The following is a 25,605-nucleotide window of genomic DNA, read 5'->3' on the forward strand; positions in this document are numbered from 1 at the left end:
GTCACACAATAAGTTTCAGAATCCTGAGCACATTCAAGATAAAGTGGTTTTGGTCAACATATGTCCAGTGTGATTGTACTTCAGAGGCAGGATTGCCAATAATAATAATACAAAAAAAGTATATTCTCATAAGAACTGGTCACTGAACTTGTCACAGAACAGCATGCATAAGAGTCCATACAAATAAATTTACAAGTTACACCATTCAAGTCGCTGATATGAGCATATGTACTGTCTTCCTACTATTTTATGTAGCTAGTTTTACTCATTCATGCTCTACAAAACTTTACAGAAATGCACATAAGCTGTTCATATGGGTCTTTGCATCATCAGATGCTGATTTTTTTATTTTTTTTTTATTTTTTTATTTTTTTTACATTCCTGTTTGGAGACTTCTGCCACACTTCAAAAGAGATCCAGTGCAGTCAAGTTCTGTAGCCACTTATTTAGGCTTTGAGACCCTTTGGAAGTAGTTAATACATTTTATGGATGTGCCTGAGAGGAACTCACAAGCTAATGTGTAGTTATTGAAAGAACATGTATTCTGTATGTCCAGTCCAAAAGAACTATGGACAGTACCTTTTTATTTTACAGTTTAAAGATCTGCTGAAACATCACTTCTTTGGTTTCTGTTTGAGAGTTAAAGACCTCATGGAACCAAAAACCCGCCTTCCCAAGTCCCTCAAAGATCGAGAACGTTCCAGGGGTAGTCTGGGCGGTGGGGATGAAGAGAAGGAGGGAGAGGAAAGAGGAGTGAGGGACTGACTGCTACTCTCAAAGCTCTGAGAGCAGGAAAGGTTGAACAGGCTTGCAGTGGAGGAGAGGTGCGTGTCCTCCTTTGCAGTCCTCAGCAGTCTGGCAACCTCATCCCTGCCAGCAGTAGTAGCACTTTGCCCTACATCAAAAGAGGAAACCCAGTTTGACTGTCTTGTCGTCTTATCTTGGTTGTGAGGTATCAGCAAGCCCTGAGACTCACTCCTGAACAGAGACCTCCTGGATATCCTGACACTGGAGGTCCTTTTCTCTCCACCCTCCTTCCCCCTTTTCTTGTAGAACACAGGTGAGCTTTCTACCTTTGGCCTATTGTCTTGAGTGCGAGGTCCCAACTTCACCTTTCTTTGTTCTCCCCTCCAACTTCCGCCAATGGTCCTTGTCCATCCATAGCCATACTCTGCCCTATCCATCTCCTCCCTCTCACTCTCAGTGTCCTTTCCCCAGAGGCGACCCTCAAAGGCTCTGCTAAGTTTGTTGGAGGTCTTTCTGCATGATCCCGTCTCCTCATCCTCACACCAAGCACCATATTCCTCCCTCTTGGAATAGCTAGTCACAGTCGCTGCCCTGATCAGCATATGAGACCCATGCTTGCCTCTGTAAAGACCATCGCCCTCCATCCTATTCCAGCCTCCCCCAGACCCACTTCCTCCCCCAGTGTGCCGAAGGGACCCACTCCTGGAATGGACGCCACCATACTCTGCAGGTGTCCTGCTGGTAGCGTGGGGAAGCGAACACTGGAAAGGGGAGTCTCTTCGAAAAACTGAGAGAGGGGTCGCTCCCATTGGAGAGGCCTGGAGAGGATGTGGAGGAGAGTGGGCTCTTTGCATTGGTCTGGAGGTAGGGGAGGAGGCCGTTGAGGAGGGGGGGTCAGATAAGGAAGGGACCTGCTGGTAACGGCTGTGTGAGGAGTAGACTGGGGAGGGAGCACGGATGGACTGATAAGGGTGGATTGGGCTGTTGGAGTGTGAGAGGGGAGGGGTAAGACTGGACTGGGACTGTGGAGAATGTGTGACACTGAGAGACAGCTGGATTGGTCTCTGGGGGTTCAGGTCGGTTAATCTAATGTGGTCATTTGGGTGTTCTGGGTGGGCCTTAAGGAGATCTTTGTGTTTCTTCAACTCACTGGCCGCCTCCGCCTGGAAGCAGTCAATGTCCAGTTCAACACCTTGCTCCATCAGGCCGACCACGACAGCCCGCGACAAGCCAGAGAGACGGGAGATTTCCCCCACCATGGGGGAGTCCTCAATTAGCTTGGGACTGGAGCTGGACTCCTGCATCAAGCTGCTGCGCTGGGACCCTGGAGCTGATGCAAAACTGGCGCCATAAGGTGGTCCAGCACTCCAGTCCAATGAGCGAGAGAAGGTTGCTGATCCAAATCCAGAAGTGGCTGGAGTTGCCGAAGTGACCTCCAGGGAACTGCGGTTGTTCAGGGAGGTCGGACAGGTGGAAATTCGAGGACGTGCTCGAACACCAGGGCCAGGAGTTGATAAGGGTTGTGTTGCCACGGAAGCAGTTGAACTTGTAGGTTCAACCCCCAGATTGACATTTTTGCATTTTTCAACAATTCCCCTGTTGGAGTTTAAACCAGGGGCAAGGTTCAAGTTTAGGTTAAGATGTAAATTGATGTTCAAATCCTCTCCAGTGGCAGAGGGAAGGCTACCCAGGTTGATTGAATTCCTAGTGGCTTTTTTTCCAGCAGCACTGAGGTTCACTCTAGCTGAGTTACCCAGTAGTGATTTGCAGGGTGTTAAACTGCCCCCTGACACCATGGAAGGTGTACTGCAGCTTTCAAAGGCAGAAAGGGACTGGGTGGACCCGTGACTTTTACCAGGTGTGTTAAGGCCTCTGTTAATGACAGGACAATGTGCGAGATCAGGGATGGAGAAGTTTATCCGATTGTGGTATTGATGAACTAGTCGAGAGATGTACTGGTCCAGCTGGGTCAAAGAAACTGGGTTTATGGCATTCTGACGCTGGAGAGGCAGACTTACGCCACTGATAGTGGTTTCCATTGGCTGATCTATTTGGTTTCCATCTTGGTTTAGGGAAAGAGATAGCTCCTGTGTCCAACCAGTAAAAAGAGGACTCTGGAGGGCAACGGCGTGCAATGGACTGGGATATGGGTACACCTCTTTTGTCTTACTGGAAACAAGGTCTTCGCAGTAGCAAGCATCCAACTGGGGCTGTTGTGCATGGGAGGAGACAGAAGACGGCGAAACACGGTCAAGGTTGAGAAGGGAAGAAATCAATGAGTAGTTGAGGCCTGAGCAGAGGTCAGACAGAAAGCTGAGACCAGACACCTTAGGGTCACTTGAAACTGTAAAATTAAAAGGACAGAAGAACATTTTATAGCAGATACTGTCAATGCCATGTAATTTTCCGTATCTCACCTAATAGTGTGTGCTCTTGAGTTGGCTCAGGATCTTTGCTTTGATCGTGAAGGACTGGCTGTTGCACCGCATAATCTGACCACAAGATGTCAGTGTTGACTACTGACCCAGGAACCTGCTCCCAAAGCTTTAAGGGTCTATTAGCCTGTACTAGTCCACCATGGGCAGCATCACTGGACACTGAGTAGCACGAGTCTGACAGAGAGCTCCCACTCACTGAATAGAAACCTTGGAAGAAAGATCATTTTACTTGCATGAGTAATACGTTATCCAACGATCATGTGTTATGGGAAGTTCACGAGATTAGTAATGACTATACTGTATATTCTCAACAGGACCAGCAACAACAAACTGACATAAGATCAATGATAGTATAGAAAACTTAACATTCTTTGTTAAACGGTAAAAGATCTGTAAAGTCCCCTCTCAAAGTATTGGAAGGGCAAAGTCTATTCATTTGTTTTAGTTGTATACTGAAGAAATTTGGGTTTCAGATCAAAATATGAATAAGACAACATTTCAGAATTCCATCTTTCATCTCAAAGGACAGTATTTACATCCAGATGAGTTAAACAACTCAAGATGGAGAATCTTTTGTTTGGAGCCACCCACTTTTCAAGTGAAGAAAATTATTTGAACGTGACAAATGGATGTTTCCAGTTTATTGTCTTTTGCCTTTGGAATGATCGCTTAAATATAAGATGGTGCTTGTTTTTGGCTTTGGTTTTCACCTGTGAGAACTGCACTTGCTGTTAAGCAAGTATGATGACCACAGATCTGCCTGTGGGAGAAAAGCAAACCATTTTGAAGCTCAGAGGAGGACACATTGATCACAGCTGTTGCACAAACATTGGGCATGGCCATTACAACAATTTGGAATGTCCAGAAAGATAGATAAACTATTGGTGTACTGAGGAACAGACATGGAACACGTCAGCCAAAGGTATCAACAGAAGTTCATGACAGAAACGCCGTAGGTGAAGGTATCATAACCCAATGAATTCACTCTCAAAGACTTCGACAGGAGAAATATACAGACCATAACATGAGAGGCAAACCACTCACGAGCAAAAAGAATCAGAAAGGCAGATTGGATATTCCAAAATAGGAAGATGAGTCACAGAAGTGTTGGAACACAGTTGTATGGACTGAAGAGACGAAGATTAACCCCTACCATAGTGATTCAAAGGTCAAAGTATGGAGAATGAGAGGATCTGCTTCTTATCCAAAACCCACAAGTTTATCAGTGAAGCATGGTGGAGGAAATGTCATGGCTTGATTGCATGGCTGCTCTGGAATGGCCTCACTAGTCTTTTTTTGATGATGTAACTCATTATGGCGGCAGCAGGAAGATTTCTGAGGTCTACAAAACCATTTTGTCTGGCAATTGACTGAAAAATACATCCAAATTAATTGGGAGATGCTTCATCGTGCAACAAGACAATGACTCAAAAACACACTGCCAACACAACAAAGGTTATCATCAGGTGGGGAATGTGGAAGGTCTTACACTGGCCAAATCAATCACCAAGATCTTAACCCAAGAGAGCATCCATTTTACCTTCTAAAGAAGAGACTGAATGGAGAAACTCCCCAAAACAAACAAGATCTGAAAGAGGCTGGAATAAATGCTTAGAAAAGCATTTCAAAGGAAGAATGCAACAGTCTGGTCAAGTCAATCGGTAGCAGGCTTGATACAGTTATTCCAAGTAAGGGTTATGGCACAAAACGTTATTCATTTTAAGTTAATTTAATAATGTATGGTCTTTTGTTCACTTGAAAAGTGTGGGGCTTAAAAAAAGTGTTGCTCTGTCCTGAGTTTAACACATCTATGGTTCATGTCAATAGCATGAAAAAAAAAAGAGATTCTGAACTTAGGTCACATTGATCTTTTGATCTTTGGATGATTGACTTGGATAGCAGCTAAGGTAATGTGTTTGCCAGTAAAACTGAAAAGTTGAGTGAGTCAGTGGTATGTCACACCAGGTGGGAGTAAAAAAAAAACAAACCCAATTATATATACACACACATATATTGGTTTCTTAGAAGGATATCTTACACAAGCTGTTTTCACACTTCTTTTCATGCATCTTTTTACCTGAGCTCGGTCTGGAATCACTGTCCAGATGGACCGCACCACCGGGGTCAGGTGTGGGCAGTGACAGCAGGTCAGAAGGGGCGTCCCAGGAGAGAGTGGACCAGCGGGGGTTCCTCCCCCCACTTAGTGAAGAATGTACCGGTCCATCGCCAGAGTTACGACAGGAGTTGTCTGGGTTACATTGACTTGACAGGCCCATTGTGTCAGAGGGGGAGGGAGCCTGAAGTTAAAATAAATAAAGACAGTGTAAGGCAGGTGTGTGATGAGATCACATCACACTTTTTTTTTTTTTTTTTTTAACAACTATCAAAACATATCAGAGATACTGACTGCAACATGCACACAAATTGACCAAGCATAGTCAATTACCCAGTTTCAAGTTTCCATTTTTCGTGATGTAAATATTTTGATTTTTTTTCTTGGCTGGACTAATGCCCTTGCGTGATTCCAACCCTTGCTTATTGATCCTGGCTTGGAACACACAACATTTTGGGCTGTCTTAACTCTCCCTTACATAAAATTCACGCAAATTGGAAAAAAATACATTAGAGAAAGACTTGCCTGATTACATCAATTTACACTTAATGCAAAATTCGGAAACTACACTCCATCCCATCAACAATACTGACAATCACTTCATCCAGTAATCAAAGATTAACGAGGGGCATGGTGTGACACACACCACGCCTCCTCCAACAACAACCATCAACCCACCCCCCACGCCTCCAACCTCCCTTGAATTATCCTCCAAATCCCCCTACCCACCCCGCAACCACGACCATTGGCCTCTGCATGAGACAAGAAAGCCTGTGAGCACCACTGATCAAGGAAACAATACAGGTAGTGACTCACTGTTGGGATGACAGGAGACAGGAGTGGTGGGTGGCGAGGGGGACTGAGAAGATAATTAGAGAAGACAGATGACGTAACAAAGACAAGGCAGCAGAAGGGGAAGACGGGACGAAGAGGATGATGAAAAAATGGTGAGAAAGACTTAGTCTTAACTGCTATCCATCTCCACCTGTCACCTTGGTGATGAGGAAATGGGTAAAAAAAAGACCAAAGAAGGACACGTTCAGTGATTGAAAAAGGGGAGGGGTTAAGCAGTTGCTGAGGCAAGGGAGAAGGGCATCTTGGATGACACCCCCCCCCAACCACCACCCGTGACCACCAGCCTCACTCTCCTCTAACTCCCCTTGACAAATAATCCCCCCTCTCCCTACCAACTCCCATAATATCCTCTCAGCCTGCTACCCCCGACTCAGCACAGCTCTCTCGCTTCTCCTCCCACACACCAGAAGTAAGTGTTTGACTCAACCTGCACTTTTCACTCTAATCCTTTTTCAAGATTCCATACGTGAGTCCCTTGCATGCATAAATCTGCGTCTGTCTTGTCCAGCTTCAATGCGCATTATGGCATATAATGTTGCACACAGGCCCAGCGCATGATCAAATCATAGAAGAGTAAGTAGAGGTGGAGGGGGTGCCGTTGTGAGCAATGTAATCTGATATTTTCACATCTGAGCAGCAGAGCACCTGTGGCCACAATGAGGGACCAACACATGTCAGTGGACTGGATGCAGCCAAACAATGTTAGATGTTTCGTTCATCAGAATTTGTTTCATGCATTATTAATTTTGAATGTTGCGAAACTTTCAGTTAGGTGGACTTTTGTGTGTGTGTGTGTGTGTGTGTGTGTGTGTGTGCGCACTTCGGCTCTCAAGGCAACAAGAACAGACAAAGCCCTTCTCAATCCACAAGTCATTCTAATGGCTCCATGTAAGGTGACGCTTCCAAACACTAAACCTCATTTTCAGGAGTTTGCATCCACTTCTATACACGTTTGTACACGCGCACACAGACAGCAGTGTATCCATCTCTTTCTCTGACATAGTCCTTGTGCTGACTGAGCCATAATATGAAAGATAAATGATACCATGTTGCACACTAACTTTTTTTGTAAAAATAAGTTCATTTCCTTCAACTGTATTTATCCAATTCACATTTCTTTGTGAAATCTATAAATGTTTGATTTGTTTCTTTTCCTCAAAACTTATAATTTTGACTATCGAAGCAATGCAGACGACACACAGTTATATTTAGCAGTGTCTCCAGATGACTACAGTTCAATGGACCTTTCCAACTAGTGATCTTTAGCTCCGCCCCGCTTAGCTACAGTTGCCATCTACCACAATCTTCCAAAATGGCGACTGAACAGAACAGGTTTGAAGTGGATTCTCTATCACGTATTCCTGGTAACATTGCGGTACGTTTTTTGCCAAATGCGCCAGACCTGTCCAAGAGGGTTCTACAGAGAGGTCTCAACTATTTCACGCAAGGATATGTACACGGAATTAAGATTTTGGACGGAGCAGGACGCAATGTCAGAGCTACAGCGAAGCGTTGGCGATCGTTGCAAAAATATTCGACCCCTCACAAACTTCATATTGAAACCCAACAGGATAAAATGGTGGAATCGCACTGCGAGTATAAAGCAGCGTGAGTACTTTTTAGTTGGAAAGATCACGAGTAATATCATTGTTGTCTTTATAAGCGAGTGGGTGTCTTCATTTGACTTGGGTCGTAATGGAACCCAGTGCTCTGTCTTAAAAGTCCGAGGTGATACAAATGGGTAAATAGACATTTCTCTTGCATGACATCGCACATTTATGTGTCACGAACCTGACCTTTCGGAATGAAATTACACACTTCATTCAGCAGGCCAGTGATATGCTAATAAAGTGAAAGTTGTTCTCCTGCAATGTATAAAGCACTGATCTTAGTTAAATCAAACTCAAAGATACTTCTCCCTCACTTACCTTCGAACATACAGCCTTGTATTTGTTGGCTAGCCTTTTTTTTTTCATCATTAGCCATTTTTTTTAGCCAAAATAAATTTTCATTAGCCACTTTTCTATAATCATAGCCAAAAATTAGCCAATCACATGCCGATCAAACTGCGGTCTACTAACATGACTAATACTCTTTCTTGTTCTTCAGGTTACATGCATAGAAATAACTTTCAGACTTTCAATGGGATACAAGGAATTATATTTTCATTGGTAACTGAATCTAATAAACATTAAGAATGACAGATGTCATAAAAATAAAAGTTTCTCAATCCTCTTCATTTCTCCTAACTGTAGAAAATAACATCACTGTTCAACACTAGGTTTTTGCCATAAAGATTCTCCTCTTTTTACTGTTCACCCATTTAAAGAAACTTTTATCAAAATCAAACCATTCTTTTTCAGGGCCTTCAATTTTAACAATTAACAATTCATTTACACTTTCTGTTTTGAGACAGTTCCTTAAGGATGCCTTTACAATGATATGCCTGCTGAAGCCACTTACTATATTAACTACGTCTTTCCAGTTGCAGCAAACTTCTGATCAGCTGGCTGCTGATGCTTCACGAAGTCATCCAACTTCGGTGCCACTGATTATTTTCAGCGTGTCAGAAAATTTTTCTTCCACTGTCAATACACCACTGCCAGAAAAGAAACGAGTCCCTCAATTTGAGCCTCTTGAATTTAGAAAACCATTCCTGGCGAATATTTTGCCTCTGCCCTGCACGGGGAGTAGATTTTCCGACAGCAGACAAAGTTTTGTTGAGCGTCTTACCCGTGTAATGGGCATCCATCTAAGTTGGCAGCTGACAAGCTGCGCTTATACCACTGCCATCCTTTGTTTTTCAGAAGAAAATCCCAAACGTTTATAAATTTTCCGTAGCATCCACAGGTAGCATGAACCGATGGGGAGAAAGCGTGCAACGTGAATAATGCCAACGGATGAACCACGTCGGTGATGGGGGCGACGATAAACAATGCCACCGACAATGGCGCACTCCCCGGATTAAGTTGTGATCGGCTTGTCACGCCCAGGCCGCGGGGTTATCGCTTGCGGCTGAGTACGCTACATATTGTCATACTGTCGGGGAGTCTATTGTTAGTTAGAAGTGATCCACATATCATCTAAATATGGCTAGAAATGATCGTGTAATATGGCCAAAGTTACTTCACACAATTCTGAGATGTTATCTTCTTTGAGAAGCCCTTCTGTGTCAGAAGGGGTGTCAGATAAATCTGAAAATCTCTGTTATTCCTCGCCCGTAGCAGTTGCCTCTATGTGTTTTCAATGGCAAATGTCCCAGTGTGACATCATTTCAATCATGGAATGTTTCGTTGTCACTACATTTGACCCTTTGTGGCCTTAATCCGTGTTTGCAAAATGTGGATTTGCACACTTGTTAGCATTACTGAGGGAAGGGGGAGGGGGGGGGTAGCCTAATTCAAGCATTTTATGGAAGCAATTAATCGCATTTCAAGCCGCTAGAGCACATTGTATCATGACTTCAAATCTTTTCCTCTTAAACTCATTGGCCACAACATTAGATAAGCCTGAGGATTTAATCCGATCAATATAAATCATGCCTTCACAAAGATAATAATATGTGAGAGGCAATCGTTGTAGAATATGTTTTATTGAGTGAGCGGCACAGTGATCAAGTGGTTAGCATGTCCGCCTCAAAGTTCCAAGGCACAGGTTTCTAGGGTAGGCTAGTCTATCTAGGTTTCAGGCTTCCTCTGTGATGCCCATGTTTTTAAGCTTTGACTTCATGTGCAACTGCTCCAAGATGTATCATGGGTCTCACCCCAAGTTATCTGGGAGTGGGCCCCAGCTCAATCTAATAAGAGGTAGTTTAGAAGATGAAAGGAATAACGTTTTGCTGATACGTAGGTCCACAATGTCTCAAACGGAGCTTCATGAGACTCAAAATCTTAGAACTACTAGGTGTGTTAGAAATGTGTGGACATATTTGTTTGTGTGAAAGCAAAAATGTTAAAAAGAGTCTAATGAAGTTCCCAGTGAGCATGTATTTGGGGGAAAATAGCGCGTTATGTAATTCCAAAGCATTGAGTCATGCAGTCAAAGAGGGGCAGAATGTGTTTGAGCAGGATCTCATGTGTAAAGTGATCATTAAAACTGTATGTTGTTCCATTTACACGTGTCTACATGTTGGACCACATTGTTGTTTACATGGGTGGGACTAGGCAGGGGGGCGCGCGACTTGCCGGGTCACACCGGCAGCTACGCTTTCGGCGTTGAGAACAAGCGATGCTGCTTTGTCCTCCCAGCAGGCATTGCGGCACCAAATGGTCGGAGGGCACAACCAAGGAGAAGATTGCGAGTGGGCGGTGTGGAAGGCGGCACTTCCGCCGTGATGCCATCGCGTAGATGCTTTGCTCTTCTGTCCCCGTGAAGATTTTGCATTTATACGCGACGCCATTATGACTTAGGAACATTTATTTCATTAATGGTTGAAATAATTGACCTTCTTCAAACAAATCTTGAGAGCTTTTAGTTTTTTCACAGGCTATACGAATATACTGCTTCAGTGTGGAATACAAAATATCACTACAGTATTTCTGTTAGGGGCTGCACGGTGGCGCAGCTGGAAAGCATTGGCCTCACAGTTCTGAGTACCCGGATTCTATCCCGGCCGTGTCTGTGTGGCGTTTGCATGTTCTTCCCGTGCCAGCGTGGGTTTCCTCCAGACCTTCCAGTTTCCTCCCACATCACAAAATCATGCATCATTAATTGGACGCTCTAAATTCTGCCTACGTGTGATTGTGAGTGTGGTTTAATTGTCTCGATGTACCCTGCGATTGGCTGGCAACCACTTCAGGGTGAACCCTGGCTCCTGCCCCTTGACAACTGGGATAGGCTCCAGCACTCCCGCAACCCTGGTGAGGATAAGCGGCTAAGGAAATGGATGGATAGCTATTTGTATGGACGCAAAAAAGCAACAATTTGATGACATTGAAGTAAGTTTGTTGTACAGTTCAGCTTTCAAATAGACTTGAATCATCCCCAGTCATCCCCATGGGGAAATTTAGTAACCAAGAATGCTCATAAATTTGTCGGAATTTATCATCAAGGCCGTTTGTGGAGTTGCATTGAATAACCCTCCTGTCAAATGCCGTTTAACGCAGCATGAACAGGCAAAGTAGCAGTTTGTCAAATATAGACAGTAACTAAAGGGTAGTTAAGGGTTATTCCATGAAGCAGCAGTGCAGACAAAAGATGGCCATGTTTTCCTTTTGTTTTTCTGCCAGTGTGAATGTTCACTTTTTCCAGCACTCGAATTTGTAGCCACCGCACCCTTCTGCCGTGCTCTCCTTCACTTTTCAACAGAGCTACAGACAACGTCGCAATTTTCATGAAGACGACGCCGGTTATTGCTGAAACAAATGTAGTTCACGTTCACAAATAATGCAGCGCATCACTGTCACTCTAGGCTAGAGCTCCGGGCAGGAACATTGTGTCCTTCTGGATTATATGTCAACCCACATTCTCCACACGATAGCATCATATGATCTGTGCGCTGGCAATATCGTTCCGTACACATGCACATTCTAATCTTGTCTTTCCACAGTCGATAATACTCTTCTTTGTAGGCTTGTAGTTTCTTGTCAAATAGCAAACTACAACAAACAATGCTTTGAATGTCCTGCCCTGTCACGTACGATTGCTTGGTTACTCCTTGAACGAAATTCAATTGTCGCAGCAGCAAAATTTGTACATATACTGTATAAATATATATCATTAATAATGTAGACATTAACCAACAAAGTAAAAACATTTGAATCTAATCTCAACATGAAAAAAAATGTTGCATAAACAATCTATGCTGCAGTAATAGTTACACAATTAGTGGGAAGTATATTGACTGAGAAAATCATAATAATGAATTACATAAGACAAAATATGCATATATGAAACTTCTATCACATGTTGAAACATGCAATTATAGGCAATGTAATGAAATATAAATTTGTTCATCATATACGTAGTTGCCGCAGTCGTATTTGAACAATGAATGAAAACAGATATTTAAAAATGTCATGTATGAAATTTCCATAATTATTGGGCCATTGACACATTTGTCATGTTTTTGGCTCGACACACCATGATATAAACATGACATACTTTTGCTACCAGTTTTTTTTTTTTTTTTTTTACATCCAAATCAAAGTGGACCCTCGCATATTTGTGGTTCAGCATCCATGGACTCAGCTTTTTGCACATTTTACATTTTAGGGAAAGAAGCTTACCCCTGTAATTTTTGGAAACTTCCTGTTAGTGGTATTTTGCCACTTTTTTCTGGATTCTTTTCAGTTGTGATGTACGTCAACTATTCACTGATTTTTTTTTTTTTTTTGCCATCTGCATCAGGCCCGGTCCCTCTGCATGTGCACACCATGACACGAGCACCACCATGCTTCACTGATGAGGTGCTATCTTATGTGATGTTACGTAAGAATGAGGTTTATTGGCCAAGTATGTAACAACACACAAGGAATTTGTGTCCGGTAGTCGGTGAAAAATTACGCGAGGATGAAGTCTTCCAGTATTTGCAGAACCCATTAGAGCGATGGTCCATTGCAAAGGATGTCAAGGTTTAATGAGTGTGTGCAGTTTAATGTGACAGGTCCTGCGATAGTCTGGCGTGTATAATATTAATACTGATTGGCCCAGCAGGGTGTGACAACAACGCAACACAGAAAACTAGCTGCATGTTGCAGTGGAATTGTAGCTTAGCCAAATTCTTCTTGTCCCGTGACTATGATACAAGTTGATTTTTGTGTCATCTGCCTATAGGATGTTGTTCCAAAACTATAAATGCTTTTTATATGTTTGACACACTTAACCTGGGATTCCTGTTTTTGAGTGACACAAAGTGGTGGTCATGTCACGCCTTGTGCATGTATGGTTGCCAATGGAACCGGTTCCCTTTTATTTATCGATGACAGGACTGCGGAGAAAAGCAGCAGGATGAATTGTGAAGTATTTGGAGCAATATTATTTGCTCGTATCCAGCCAAATGCTGCAGAACTCATTTGACAGTGCTTCACAGATCTACAATGACCTGAAGAATACTGCAAAGGCAGCCAAAGATTTTTTTTAAGGAGCGGAATGTAATAAAATGGCCAAGTCAATTACTTGACCTGAATCTGGTTAAGCATGCAATTGACTTGCGGTCAACATAAATGATGGGAAAACAGTCCAACAACAGTCAGGAATTCAAGACAATAGTAGTCAACGCCTGGTAGAGAATCAACACTGATGAAATCTAACATCTGGTGTTCTCTACATGTTTCAGGATGCAACTGACTGCAGAGGCTAAACTTGTAACAAAGTACAGTGGTACCTCTACTTACGAACGTCTCTCGTGACGAAAAATTCAGGTTCCGAAATGCTTCCACGGAAAATATCTCTAGCTACGAAGGAAAATTGAAAGAAAAAACATAAGCATTGGATTTGCCGCCCCCTAATTGCACCAAACGTAAACATCCTGTATCCTGGTTTGTGTGGCCGATAGAGCTGCTCTCCCATTGGCTACCGCCGTAGCATTTTCCTGGCATCTCATTGGCTAGTAGGGATGTCAATCTTTCCCCACGATGCTTTTTGTTTCCCGTGTTCACTCGACTCTCACCGAATCACGCTACATTGGTAAAGTACAATTTTTTGGTGAGTTTTTCCATTTGTGTTTTTACCATGTTTATCCATCTTTATTCACCGTAGTTCCCAATAAACATTAGTGGAATTAAGTTGTATGTACGCACGTACGTTTTCTCTCAGCTGTCAAAGTTTTCATCCTCTTCTGTCCCCCATGATGCCTTTTGCTTGTCACTCACCCTTCTTGTCACATAGTCGCCCAACGCCAAAGATAAATGAAAATAATTTTTATTATTCTTGACATGTACTTTGAATGTTTTTTTTTGCGGGTAGGGCGCGGGGTGCATTGGAATGGATTAGGCTATTCACATGTAAATTTTCACGTTATGAAATGATTTCCGTAACAAATTAATTTCGTAAGTAGAGGGGGAGGGACACAAACTTAATTCTCACAATGTTCACCTGATTTGAATGAAAAGTTAAAAGTCGTCAGTGAAAGCACATCTCGTTCATTTTATTTCAAATCTAGTGGAATAACGTTTAGATTCGAAACCATGAGAATCGTCGATGCCCCTATATTTATGCACCTTACTGGCAAAGTAACGTAAGCATGATCTTATTCTATTCAACACCAAAGAAAATGACAACCACTAAAATGTGCAGTCACTACGTAACGGTCAGAGGTAAGCCTTTTAATAGCCGACGGAGCAGCTCAGTTCTTACCACTAGGATGCAATGTGCATCGAAGAGACACCCCTTCCACCCCCCCTCGCGCTCCCAACTTACAAACACGCGGACTAACCTGTTGCCCGCCGAGCGCGGCAGCTTTTCGCTCGGCATCGTGGACTCCGTTCCCCGGCTCCGGCCGCGTCCCGGTGGCGTTGCCTCTACCCCCGAGAGCGGCGTCCACATTCTCGAGGTGTTGGCACCGGAGCAGCTCCAGCTCCAGAAGCCCGGCCAACGTCGCCTTGAGACGTTCCCCGATGCGGACCCGCTCGGTACCCGACCACAGCGAGTTGACGCAACCGCGGCGGCCGGCGGCCATCCCTCCTCCCTCCTCGCTGCCGCTGGCGCTGCTGCGAGTAAAGGGCGACAGATGCTACGCTCCAAGTAGCGAAGAAGGCATCCGGGCGAGAGATTGCACCATAGCAGCAGGGTAATTTGACGCAGGATTCAACCCAACGGTGGAGCGTTTCACGGCGTTACATGAACCGTGACCGCATCCACGAGTGACCTCCCGGCGTGGCTCACGAGCGGGAGTCGTGGCGGCTCTCGTCAGACTGCGGTGGTTCCGAATGAGACAATGCAACCAGCTCACACTGCTGTGGCAGCTGAGGGGAGGGGGCGGGGCCAACGCGCCGCAGCCGCGCTGCCATTGGATGGCAACTTTTTTCGAATTGACGCATGGGAACTTGGGAAGAGAGGAGGATGAGGAGTACAGACGAGTCCGTAAAAAAAAAAATCACATTCCTGAAGAGTTCCCATAGAGATAGTGTGTCCTAAACGAGTGACCTCATCACGGGGGTCTGCTTTATGTTCCCAGGGTCCTTTTGTGTGAAGTTGCTAGCGTACAGTGTTTGATGTGACATGGATGGGCTACCATTGTGAACAGGTCCACACAGAGCCCTAAGGCCCAAAATACAAATTGTTTTTTTTTCCAAAAGAAAATTTCAACCTGCCATATATATGGCGGCACGGTGGAAGATCTGTAGAGCGTTGGCCTCACAGTTCAAATCCTGGCACCGCCTGTGTGGGGTTTGCGTGTTCTCCCCGTTCCTGTGCGGGTTTTCTCCGAGCACTCCAGTTTCCTCCCACATCCCAAAAAAAATGCTTTCATTGGAGACTCTAAATTGACCCCTCCGTACAGGGCACTTAACCACGCCTCCTAAAGTGACGTCACGCCACGTGCGCTGACGTAAGATAAACAGTAAAAATGACAAATACAATACAATACATTCTGAACTGAGACAGACGCCATGCTTCTGATTTCATTCAATCATTCACACGTAGCAATGTTACGCTAGCGGAGAACGTCTCATTCATTTATACGAGACGTGTATTAAAAGTCAAATTTAGGCCATATCTTCGTCCAAACACAGTCTGGTTAACTTTCGGCCGCGAGCCAGCAAGAAATCGATACGTTTGTGCAGTCCGATCATCGCTAAATATCGCTCAACAAAGAATAAGTGTGTCAATCGTTCACACGTAGCGGTGTTATGCTAGCGGAGAACATCTCATTCATTTATACGAGACGTGTATTAAAAATCAAATTAGAGCATATCTTCGTGCAAACACAGTCTGGTTAACTTTCGGCCGCGAGCCGGCTCGAAATCGATACGTTTGTGCAGTCCGATCATCGCTAAATATCGCTGAACAAAGAATAAGTGTGTCAATCGTTCACACGTAGCGGTGTTATGCTAGCGGAGAACATCTCATTCATTTATACGAGACGTGTATTAAAAATCAAATTTAGGGCATATCTTCGTGCAAACACAGTCTGGTTAACTTTCGGCCGTGAGCCAGCTCGAAATCGATACGTTTGTGCAGTCCGGTCATCGCTAAATATCGCTCAACAAAGAATAAGTGTGTCAATCGTTCACACGCAGCAATGTTATGCTAGCGGAGAACATCTCATTCATTTATACGAGATGTGTATTAAAAATCAAATTTAGGGCATATCTTCGTGCAAACACAGTCTGGTTAACTTTCGGCTGCGAGCCAGCAAGAAATCGATACGTTTGTGCAGTCCGATCATCGCTAAATATCGCTCAACAAAGAATAAGTGTGTCAATCGTTCACACGCAGCAATGTTATGCTAGCGAAGAACTTCGAATTCATTTATACGAGACATGTATTGAAAATCAAATATAGGGCATACCTTCGTGCAAACATGTGTTCCGGTTGATATTAGATGGATTTAGTTGATGATGCGGTCTTCCACAAAGTTTGACCCATCGAAGGCATTTTTCGTACTGGGTCTTCGGTTTTGGAAAGGGTACGAATCGAACTCCACCAACTAGCCTTTCGGGATACCTGTCGTCACTATTACAAAGTCAGTGACTACACCTCTTAACCATATTTTTTGTTAAATAACCCAAATACGCGATAAAACGCTAACTAAACCTATACTGGACCATTCAATGTTGTCAGAGAAAATGGCGGGAGCAAAAACGGGCTTTGGTCTATGCAGATCTCTGGCCTCTGATTGGTCAGTGACGCGGATTGCGCAATATCCACGGAGGGGTCAATTGCCCCCGGGTGTGGTTGTGAGTGTGAGTGCGTACCCTGCCTCCTGCCCAGTGACAGCTCCAGCACTCCTGCAACCCTCATGAGGATAAGCCGCTCAGAAAATGGATTGATGAATGGTGTGTCATGTATGTGATGAGAGTAGGAATAACTTGTTCTAGATCATTTGTTTGTAATCCTGGCATGATCTTTTGGAGTGCTCAAAATTTTATTTCCACTGCGACAAATCAAGACAAAAAAATGTTCTGGAAATGTCCCTCTTGATATTGATCGACCTGAAATCCTCCAATTTTCATTTTATCAGTCCATGTGTCCATGTAATATACTTCCAAAAGTCTTGGAAGTCATTCAGGGTTTTTGTTGTTGTTGTTTGTTTTTTACACAAATTTTAAGGTGAGCTTTTACGTTCTTTGTGGTCAGGAGTGGTTTTCGCCTTAAAATTCTGCCATAGATCCAATTTTTTAACCTAGTCTCTTCGTTATTATTGTGTCATGAACACTGCTGACCTTAAGTGAGGCAAGAGGGGGTCTGCAGTTTTTCTGAGTTCCTCTGTGGCCTCCTCAATGACTCATTTCATTTCTCTTGGAGTCCTCTTTGTAGGCCAGCCACTCCTGGGAATGTTCACCACTGTTCCGTGTTTCTTCCATGTGAGGATAATGGCTCTCCCCATAGTTCACTGGAATCCGAAAGCTTTACAAATGGCTTTTGTTACCCTTTTCAGGCTGATAAATGTCAATTACTCTATCGACTGTTCTCCAATTTCTTTGGATTGTGAAATTATAATTAGCAAAGGGAGGTAGTTAAAGGTCTCGCGACACGTGAGTTTTAGTATGTTTTTAATTAAAAAAAAAAAAAAACGCAGCTGGAATGGACCCATCCATTTTTTCACCACAGGTCATGGTGTTGTCGAATATGGATTTTTGCATCTCCCGCCATGAAAATCCTCTCGAGGCATTTGTATTGGAGAAGAACCAGGAAGTGACCTTTTTTTACAGTAGTGTGGTCGAGTGTTTATATTGGTTTATACCAGGGGTCACCAACATGGTGCCTGCGGGTGAATGGTAGCCCGCGAGGACCATATAAGGTGCGCGCGAGGTATGTTCTAAAAATACCCTAGTCCACAAATTGTTACCATTATTTGTGCTTTAAATTCTGAATCTGACTTGTTTACGTGAATTAAAATTTTAAAATACCTATAATGTAATTTAATACAATAAATTAAAACAAAAATATTTTATGTACATGTAATGAACTGAGTCTGAAATTTGCCGCAAACAGGTCCCGTAGCTCTTCATACGATTGGCGCTCACGAAGTAGCGCTCAGGCTAAAAAAGGTTGCTGAGCCCTGGTTTATACCTATTGTACCAGCGAAAAATTACTTTATTAATTATTTTTTCACCGTGTTAGCCAAAATGCCAGCTCGTCGTATTGCTGAATATTGCTCAAACAGTCGGGAGGATGGATTCATTCCTCACACTTTTCCAAAACACCCAGTTCGTCATGAAAAATGGATTGCATTGGTGCAAAGGACGAGAGCGCTGTGGGTTCTAAATGACAGGTAAGTGTGTATAGAGCTATTAAAAAAATAATAGTTGTCGGGGACTAACTTGTCTCATGGTTTACAGCATATGTTACGTGTGAATTTAGAATAAATCCCCTTGGTCAAACCGGCAACATATAACAAAGCACTTGTATTGCATTTAAGACAATTTGATCACACACACAATACAATACAACACAAAACAATAAAATAGACCTACAAAGATAGTTTAGTAGCGTGTAACTAACTAGCTAACTAGACGTATAGTCACCAAACTCGAACAACTTCTCCAAAAGCAGCAATCATACAAAGCTCCGTCCGTGTCCGACGACATGATCCTTCATCTCAGAATGTAACAAAAGAGGCGCGTCATAATAACTTCATAAAGTATGCTGGCGTCGTCCGCCGGGCAGACGGCCTGGCGTTACTCTTGACACGGAGGTGGATTGGGAGGGGAGGAGAAAGGGGCTCTCCCCCCGACTGACCACCGCTGTCTGGCTAATAGTTACTTCACCCAGCATGGGTCGTCCTGAGTACGCTACATACACAAGTCATTTTGAATATTTGATCGGGTTCCTCGTCCTCCTCGTCCGTCTGTCAAGGAGTGATTTGTCAGTTAGAAGTGATGCGCATATTGTCTAACATGGCTCGAAACAAGAGGGTAATATGGCCCCGGTCACTTCACTTGCTTCGGAGATGTTCTTCTCTTCTTCAAAAAAAGAGCTTCAGTCTCAGAAAGGGTGTCAGAAAAATGCAAAAATCTCTTGTTCATTCGCCATAGCAGGTGACTCAGCGTGTTTCTATGGCGACTGTCCCAGTGTGACGTCTGTTGGACAACTTTGCGCTTGAATGACACACTCTCCACTCATTTTTTTCCACATAGAGATTGAAGTGATGTAGTTTTCATAACAATATCTATTTTAAAATAAAAAATATATTGGGATGTCGGTAGACCTTTAATTTTGAGAGGCAACATCTTGTTTTTGCTGTATGCAGTTAGCTAACAAGCAACAAGTCGTCCAATAAGTCACTGTCTCTCCCGTTTGTGTCATGTTTGGATCCGCATGAAAGATATTCCAAGGAAAGTTAATGAGACATTTTTATTTTCATTTTCCTGGGACTTGAATTGGTTGATTAATAACAATGAAATTAGTCCTCCCACATTCCAAAAACATGCAACATTAATTGAACACTCTAAAATGCCCCTAAGTGTGATTGTTAATGTGACTGTTGTCTGTCTCCATTTGTCGTGCAATTGGCTGGCAACCAGTTCAGGGTGTATCTCGCCTCCTGCCCGATGACAGCTGGGATAGACTCCAGCACTCCAGGGACCCTTGTGAGGATACGCGGCTAAGAAAATGGATGGATACATTTAAGTCAAAAAAACAAATCTCTCCACTTCAGCGTTCTGACACACTGCGTGGTTGACAAGTTACACCTTTTGACCAGCAGATGGAGATCTTTATCAAATGATGGCATCTGCCCTTTGACCTGTGCTGTTTGAGTCAAAGGTGGACGGACCCTTTTCACATTTGTTATGACATACCTCAGTTGAGGCATAACTGCATCGTTTGCAGTGCAGAAGGCTACAGCTGTATCATTCGTATTAATTATATGACAATGTGACAATCTGAGTCCGCGTGTGTGTGCTTGTAAATCAAGAGCTTTGCCGATGTTTAGCAGCTAAGCTCCTTCCTCACTATAATAGAGTGATACAGAGTCCGCATCACTGGTCACTGATCTTCCTTGTCGATCTCGGGCTGCATTCTTCCCTCACTGGTGAACAAGACCTCAGGAGTTTTGTTTAGTGTGGTTTGGCCTAATTTAACTTCTCCTGGCCTTTGCGCACCCCCTCCCACTCGACAGCCCACATGACTGTCAGAATGCGAAGTCAGGTAACCAGTATGTGTGAAGAAACTACCAAGGACCTTTTTTTTTTTTTTTAATGCTGGACTCCTCCCTGCTCACTTGCCTATAAAGCACCCCCGGTGGCCGCCTCTCATCGGGGTTTGCAAACTTCCATCCAAAGGGACGACGTCAACGTCAGCCACGGGCCGAGGACCGCCGCAAAACATCTCCGAGCAAACCACCCCCGAGCGAGCAACCAAGATGGCGCCCTTTGAGAAATCCATGGAGATGATGATGCCCTTTAAGCAGAGAAAGTGCTTGGGTGAGTGATGGAAAATGCGTCCTAAAGTGTATTGTCTAGTCAATGATTATGTTTGTGATTGAGGAGTAGTTCCTGTTTGATGACATCAGAGGATGATGAGGTCAGAAAAAAAAACCTTCTTCCTGGGATGAGAGAAAAACAATGGTAGGCAGAGCCAGCACAGTCCATGTTTAGGGAATATAACAGACCATTTAAATCTCAAAATCAGTCCTTTTGACTTTAATAGTGAATCACCTTTATTTGTTTACCTTCGATATATATTAATCCCTAGAAAAGCTACCATTAGGTTAAAAAAAGCAACTTTCTCTTCTTAGAAACAAGAAAAGACGAAGTGTGCAGCATTCGCTCCAAATTCCCCAACAAGCTGCCCGTGAGTCGTTTCTCCCGTGCGGCTTTTTGTCTTAAGGCTCGTCGACCGCGCCCTTCCAGCTGATGAGTGTTTTGTGTTCCAAGGTTATCGTGGAACGTTACATCCGTGAAAAGACCCTCCCCCTGCTGGACAAGACCAAGTTTTTGGTTCCCTTTGAGCTCACCTTGGGTCAGTTCCTCTGCCTGCTCAGGTAAAATGACAACGACGTTTTGGTTTTGCTGACGGCCTCTTCGTTCTAAGCATTTCATTCCGAGCTCCATCTCGATTCTCTCAGGAATAAGATCGACCTGGAATCGACACAGGCTCTCTTCCTGCTCGTGGCTGAAAAAAGCATGTCCTGCATGTCCTCCAGCATGGGGGAGGTCTACACCCACTACAGAGACCCCGACGGCTTCCTCTACATCACCTACGCCTCTCAGGAAATGTTCGGAGCACCCCAACCGGCAGGAAGGCCGCCGCACTGAGCCCGTACCCACCTGCGCTATCTTCGGAGGCCCATTTTTGCACATTTGAACCACACCTGGACGAGGGCTGTTTTTTGAGGTGTTAGCCCGACACGTTATGTCACGGGAACGATTCAACATGATGCTGGAAATCCCCCCTGTCAGTATTATATGATCGATAAATGTCCATAGTTGGGTGTCATTGAGATCTTGCGGAAGAAATGCAATGCAGGCAAAGCACCGCGTGTGCTTCTGTTGAGACGGGAGCCTTGAAGGTGCCCGGACGGACACAGAGTCACGCCACTAATCACTCCCTCCGAGCACTTCCCCCTCCTCGCCGTCCTCGACAATGTGAATTCTTCTCCCAGACATCTCGTCACAAGGACTATTGAGGCCCCCGTGACTTGTTTCAGTATTTGAAAAGAAATAAAAACCTTTTTAATATATTGACTTGGTGTGATATTTTTCAATAAAACCAGTCTTTCAGATGCTTATTTTAGCTTGATTGAGTTTAGGGAGCAGAGTTGCCGACCAAAGTCGACACACCGTCTAAATGTCACATTTGTGTGATAGACAAAGCAAAAAAATAAAAAAAAGAAAGAAAACAAAACAGATCATTCCAAAACCTTTTGTACCAATATTCGCCAATAACCTGCACAACTTCAGGGGAGGTCCTCTCTTAAAAAGGAGAGGACAAATACTGTAAATGAAAGTAATATGGTTGCAAATGTGCGCACACCCTCTAAAAACTAGGATCGGTCTGTATTCGCAAGTAACCCGTCAGATTCAAACTCACGTTAAATGGGAGAACCCCCCAAAAAATTCAGATCTTCTAGTAGGCTTTCCTATTTTTGGTTTCTAACAGAAGCCTCAAAGTTTTTGCACCAGATGTGAAACGTTCATAATTCCCTTCATGTGGTCAGGCCCCACTTCCAACTGATTTAAAATGGCCCCTCGCCATGATGCTGCCACCATCATTCTTCATTGTCGGTGTCGCGTTTGCGCCGAACATTCCTTTTGGAATCATAGCTAAGAAGTTCAACCTTGGGTTTCCATCCATCGATTTTCTTTGCCGCTTATCCTCACAAGGGTGGCGGAGAGTGCTGTAGCCAATCCCAGCAGTCAACGGGCAGGGGGCAGGGTACACCCTGAACTGGTTGCCAGCTAATCGCAGGGCACATCCAGACAGATAACGGTCGCACTCACAATCACACCTAGGGGCAATTTAGAGTGTCCAATTAATGTCGCATGTTTTTTGGAATGTGGAAGGAAACAGGAGTGGCCGGAGAAAACCCACTCGGGCACGGGGAGAACATGCAAACTCCACACAGGTGAACCCGGGACCTCAGAACTGTGAGGTCAATGCTTTACCAGCTGAGCCACTGTGCCGCCCCCTTGGGTTTTCTGAGACAATAAAAAACACCTCACAAACGCATGTGAGAACATTTTAAAAGTTCACCCAGGAGGGTTGTCAAACTGAGCTGAGCACATTACAGGATAACAGATATTAATGAATATTTTGAGCATATTGGGTGACGAGTGCCTTTGTGTCTTCCTCTTGTAGATAGTGCATTTTTCATTTGCATGCAGGCGGCCAATTCCTCACCTTGCCTCTTAAAAATGTCGCTCAGCGCATAAGTACAGTAGTTACATGAGTCGAAGTATTGGCAAGGTTCATCGTGTCGCATCTTGTTTCATTTTAGAGCTTGAAGACTCACACAAGGTGATGGGAACAAAGAAGCAGGAGGGCGGGGGACAAGATGAGGCGCTAAAGCCACAAAAAGGACCCAGCAAGGAAGGAAGAGGGAAAAATTGGGAGGGGCGGCGGGGGTCTTCCTGACGGAAGAAGGCAGGAAAAAGGAAAGAATGTATAGGAGGACGTTGTACAGCAGGAGAGCGTCAGCTATGTAAACAGACAAGGAGCTCACGCACAGAAACATCCCACCATGCCTCGGCTCACTTGGCATCACTGTGGCCATTCCGACAGCTTTGTGCTACTTCAGAAGCAGGTCAAAGCGAGTTGAACACAACACAACTTGGGTCTTCGGGTTATGAAAAACATGTCCCTTATGCGGTATCACGTACTGTACGTACAGTAGCCTTGTGTCGTGTTTCAGGTAACATTTATATGTCGTTTGTATTGAGTTGAGCATCTCTCACAGAGACAGAAAAAAAAGACACTGGAAGCTACAAAACCCGTTTGACATCTAACATGAAGAAAGCACTCCATTATTTAATCAATGTGTAATTGAGGCCTCCTATTCATGAAACAAAAGTCATACCTAAATTATCCACCTGTAGCCAACCAATAGTGCAAATTCTATTCTGTCTGCTTCTCTGATCTTTTTTTTTTTTTCCGCCAATCGGGTGTGCGGTCAGCTGTCAACTTAAAAATGAATTTTCGACTTAGAAAGGTTGGAAAAAAATTTGCCAATTATAGTTTTATTTTACTTGGTGGGTTGATTTTTCTTCCTGAACCTCAGTGTACAGCTTTGGCCAATCATTGCTGTTAACATGTCAACGTCCATTTTTCAACCGGCTCATCATTTTTACACCTGATTGCAAGCTTTGCCAAACAATACCAGAACCAAAGACATTGGGGCATTTATCGTTTTTAAGGCAGGCTTGATCCAAATCTGAGGGGAGAGGTTGCACGCTAACTGTTATTGCCCCCCAGGCCTCCCCTAGAATTGCCACTGGAAGAACGCAGATGGGATTCGTCATTAAATATGAAAGAGCCATGTGTCGCTTTGAAGTCAGGGGTTGCGGGCACATAAGAAGTCAGAGGTGCTGAAACCAGGTGGGCCCTGAGACCCCTCCACTTTTTGGCCTGACTATGATGTCCCTCTTATTTATTGATGCCAGGTTGCGCCCATCTCAGCATATGTTGCTTATCAATGACCTAGAGCGGAAAATGGATGCTTGCCCTCTTGTCGTTTTTCAGTCCCCCATGAGGACTGCGACCACCATACGTTATTCTTTTGCTTCTTGATACTTGGTATCATCTCAATTTCAGAATCTGAAACCAATGAGATCATGTCAGACAATGTGACTCACCAATTTTGTGGCTTCTCAGTGGAAATGAGACATGAATGATGCGTTGTTGTCATCAAGTGGCTACTTTGTGGCTCCTGTACTGCGATTTGTCTCAGTTTGGCCAACAGAGGGCAGTAGATAAAAAATACCAAGGCAGTATCTTTCAGACCACTTTCCTGCACAAACGGTCTTCGGTTTTGATTTCTTTTTTTTTTTCTGGCGTTGGTCAGAGGCGGTTTTGCACGTCAGAATTTGGAGAAAGCCTTCAAAACGATGGGGTCGGCTTAGTTTGCGGCAACAGTGACTTTTTTTCAGTTTTGCACACACTAAATATGGATGTGCATTTTTTTTCTGCGGGGAGGGTTAAACCCTGCCTCTCGCTATAAACTTGTGACGCCCCTGGACGGTGAGCATGCAATATGCTTCTGCCTCATATTTGTAACCACGAATCAACGGTACTAAAGACCCTCTGTAAAAGATGGGAAATGGTTTTAAGACTCAACAGAATGTTCAAAAATGTACTTGCCTGAAAAGTAAATAAAGAATAACATAGCGAGAGTCAGGAGCCAGACACGAGTTCCTTTTTATTCATCAGTTGTAGTAAAAAGGAAAGCACTTGGACTCAAAGACAGGAAATACAAAAATAGAGATGAAGTGATTTATTTCCTCTCCAAATTGAAAAAAACACTTCTTTGGATCAACAAATTATGTGGATTATATACTGTATGCTATAAGACATCATTTTTACATAGCTGTAAATTTAGATTCAGGCCCATCATGCAAATCCCACGACCGAACGAGTCGGTCCAGGGTGGAGCAATGTCCTCATGAACGAAAATCCCCCCCCCCCCCCCCATTAATTTTTCCGCGTACAGCTCTGGAAAAGTTTTTGGAAGACTGTCAAAAAAAATGATCAATTTCTCGTTTTGCCATTTGTGTACCGCTAGAGGGAGCCTGCGAACCAATACCGTAGCGGTACCAGTTCTGCGCATTGAGAAGCTGTTGGAATTAATATTCCCAATTAGGGAGTTAAATTATTAGATGTTCATACAATATATATATATAATATATATAT

General features: G+C 43.8%; 2 protein-coding genes across 4 annotated transcripts; one reads left to right on the plus strand and one right to left on the minus strand.

Annotated features, from left to right (window-relative positions):
• Positions 1–341: 341 nt before the first annotated feature.
• On the minus strand, positions 342–15,068 carry si:ch211-168f7.5 (uncharacterized). The gene is made up of 4 exons (XM_061835100.1): positions 14,528–15,068; positions 5,263–5,482; positions 3,165–3,392; positions 342–3,091 (listed from the first exon to the last, which is right to left on the minus strand). Exons 1-4 carry the CDS (start codon positions 14,768–14,770, stop codon positions 615–617), a joined length of 3,168 nt encoding a protein of 1,055 aa, XP_061691084.1. The 5' UTR covers positions 14,771–15,068; the 3' UTR covers positions 342–614.
• Positions 15,069–18,260: 3,192 nt separating this feature from the next.
• On the plus strand, positions 18,261–21,886 carry map1lc3cl (microtubule-associated protein 1 light chain 3 gamma, like). 3 transcript variants are annotated; one of them, XM_061834856.1, is made up of 5 exons: positions 18,261–18,529; positions 19,782–20,681; positions 20,996–21,051; positions 21,135–21,241; positions 21,326–21,886. In XM_061834856.1, the coding sequence occupies exons 2-5, from the start codon at positions 20,621–20,623 to the stop codon at positions 21,513–21,515; spliced, it is 414 nt and encodes a 137-aa protein (XP_061690840.1). In that variant the 5' UTR covers positions 18,261–18,529; positions 19,782–20,620; the 3' UTR covers positions 21,516–21,886. The 3 variants fall into 3 exon arrangements, with proteins under 3 accessions (XP_061690840.1, XP_061690838.1, XP_061690837.1); XM_061834854.1 differs by having other exon boundaries at positions 20,492–20,681; XM_061834853.1 differs by having other exon boundaries at positions 20,541–20,681.
• The last annotated feature ends 3,719 nt before the right edge of the window (positions 21,887–25,605 follow it).

Source organism: Syngnathoides biaculeatus, chromosome 11, assembly GCF_019802595.1.
Source record: "Syngnathoides biaculeatus isolate LvHL_M chromosome 11, ASM1980259v1, whole genome shotgun sequence".
Lineage (NCBI taxonomy): Eukaryota > Metazoa > Chordata > Actinopteri > Syngnathiformes > Syngnathidae > Syngnathoides > Syngnathoides biaculeatus.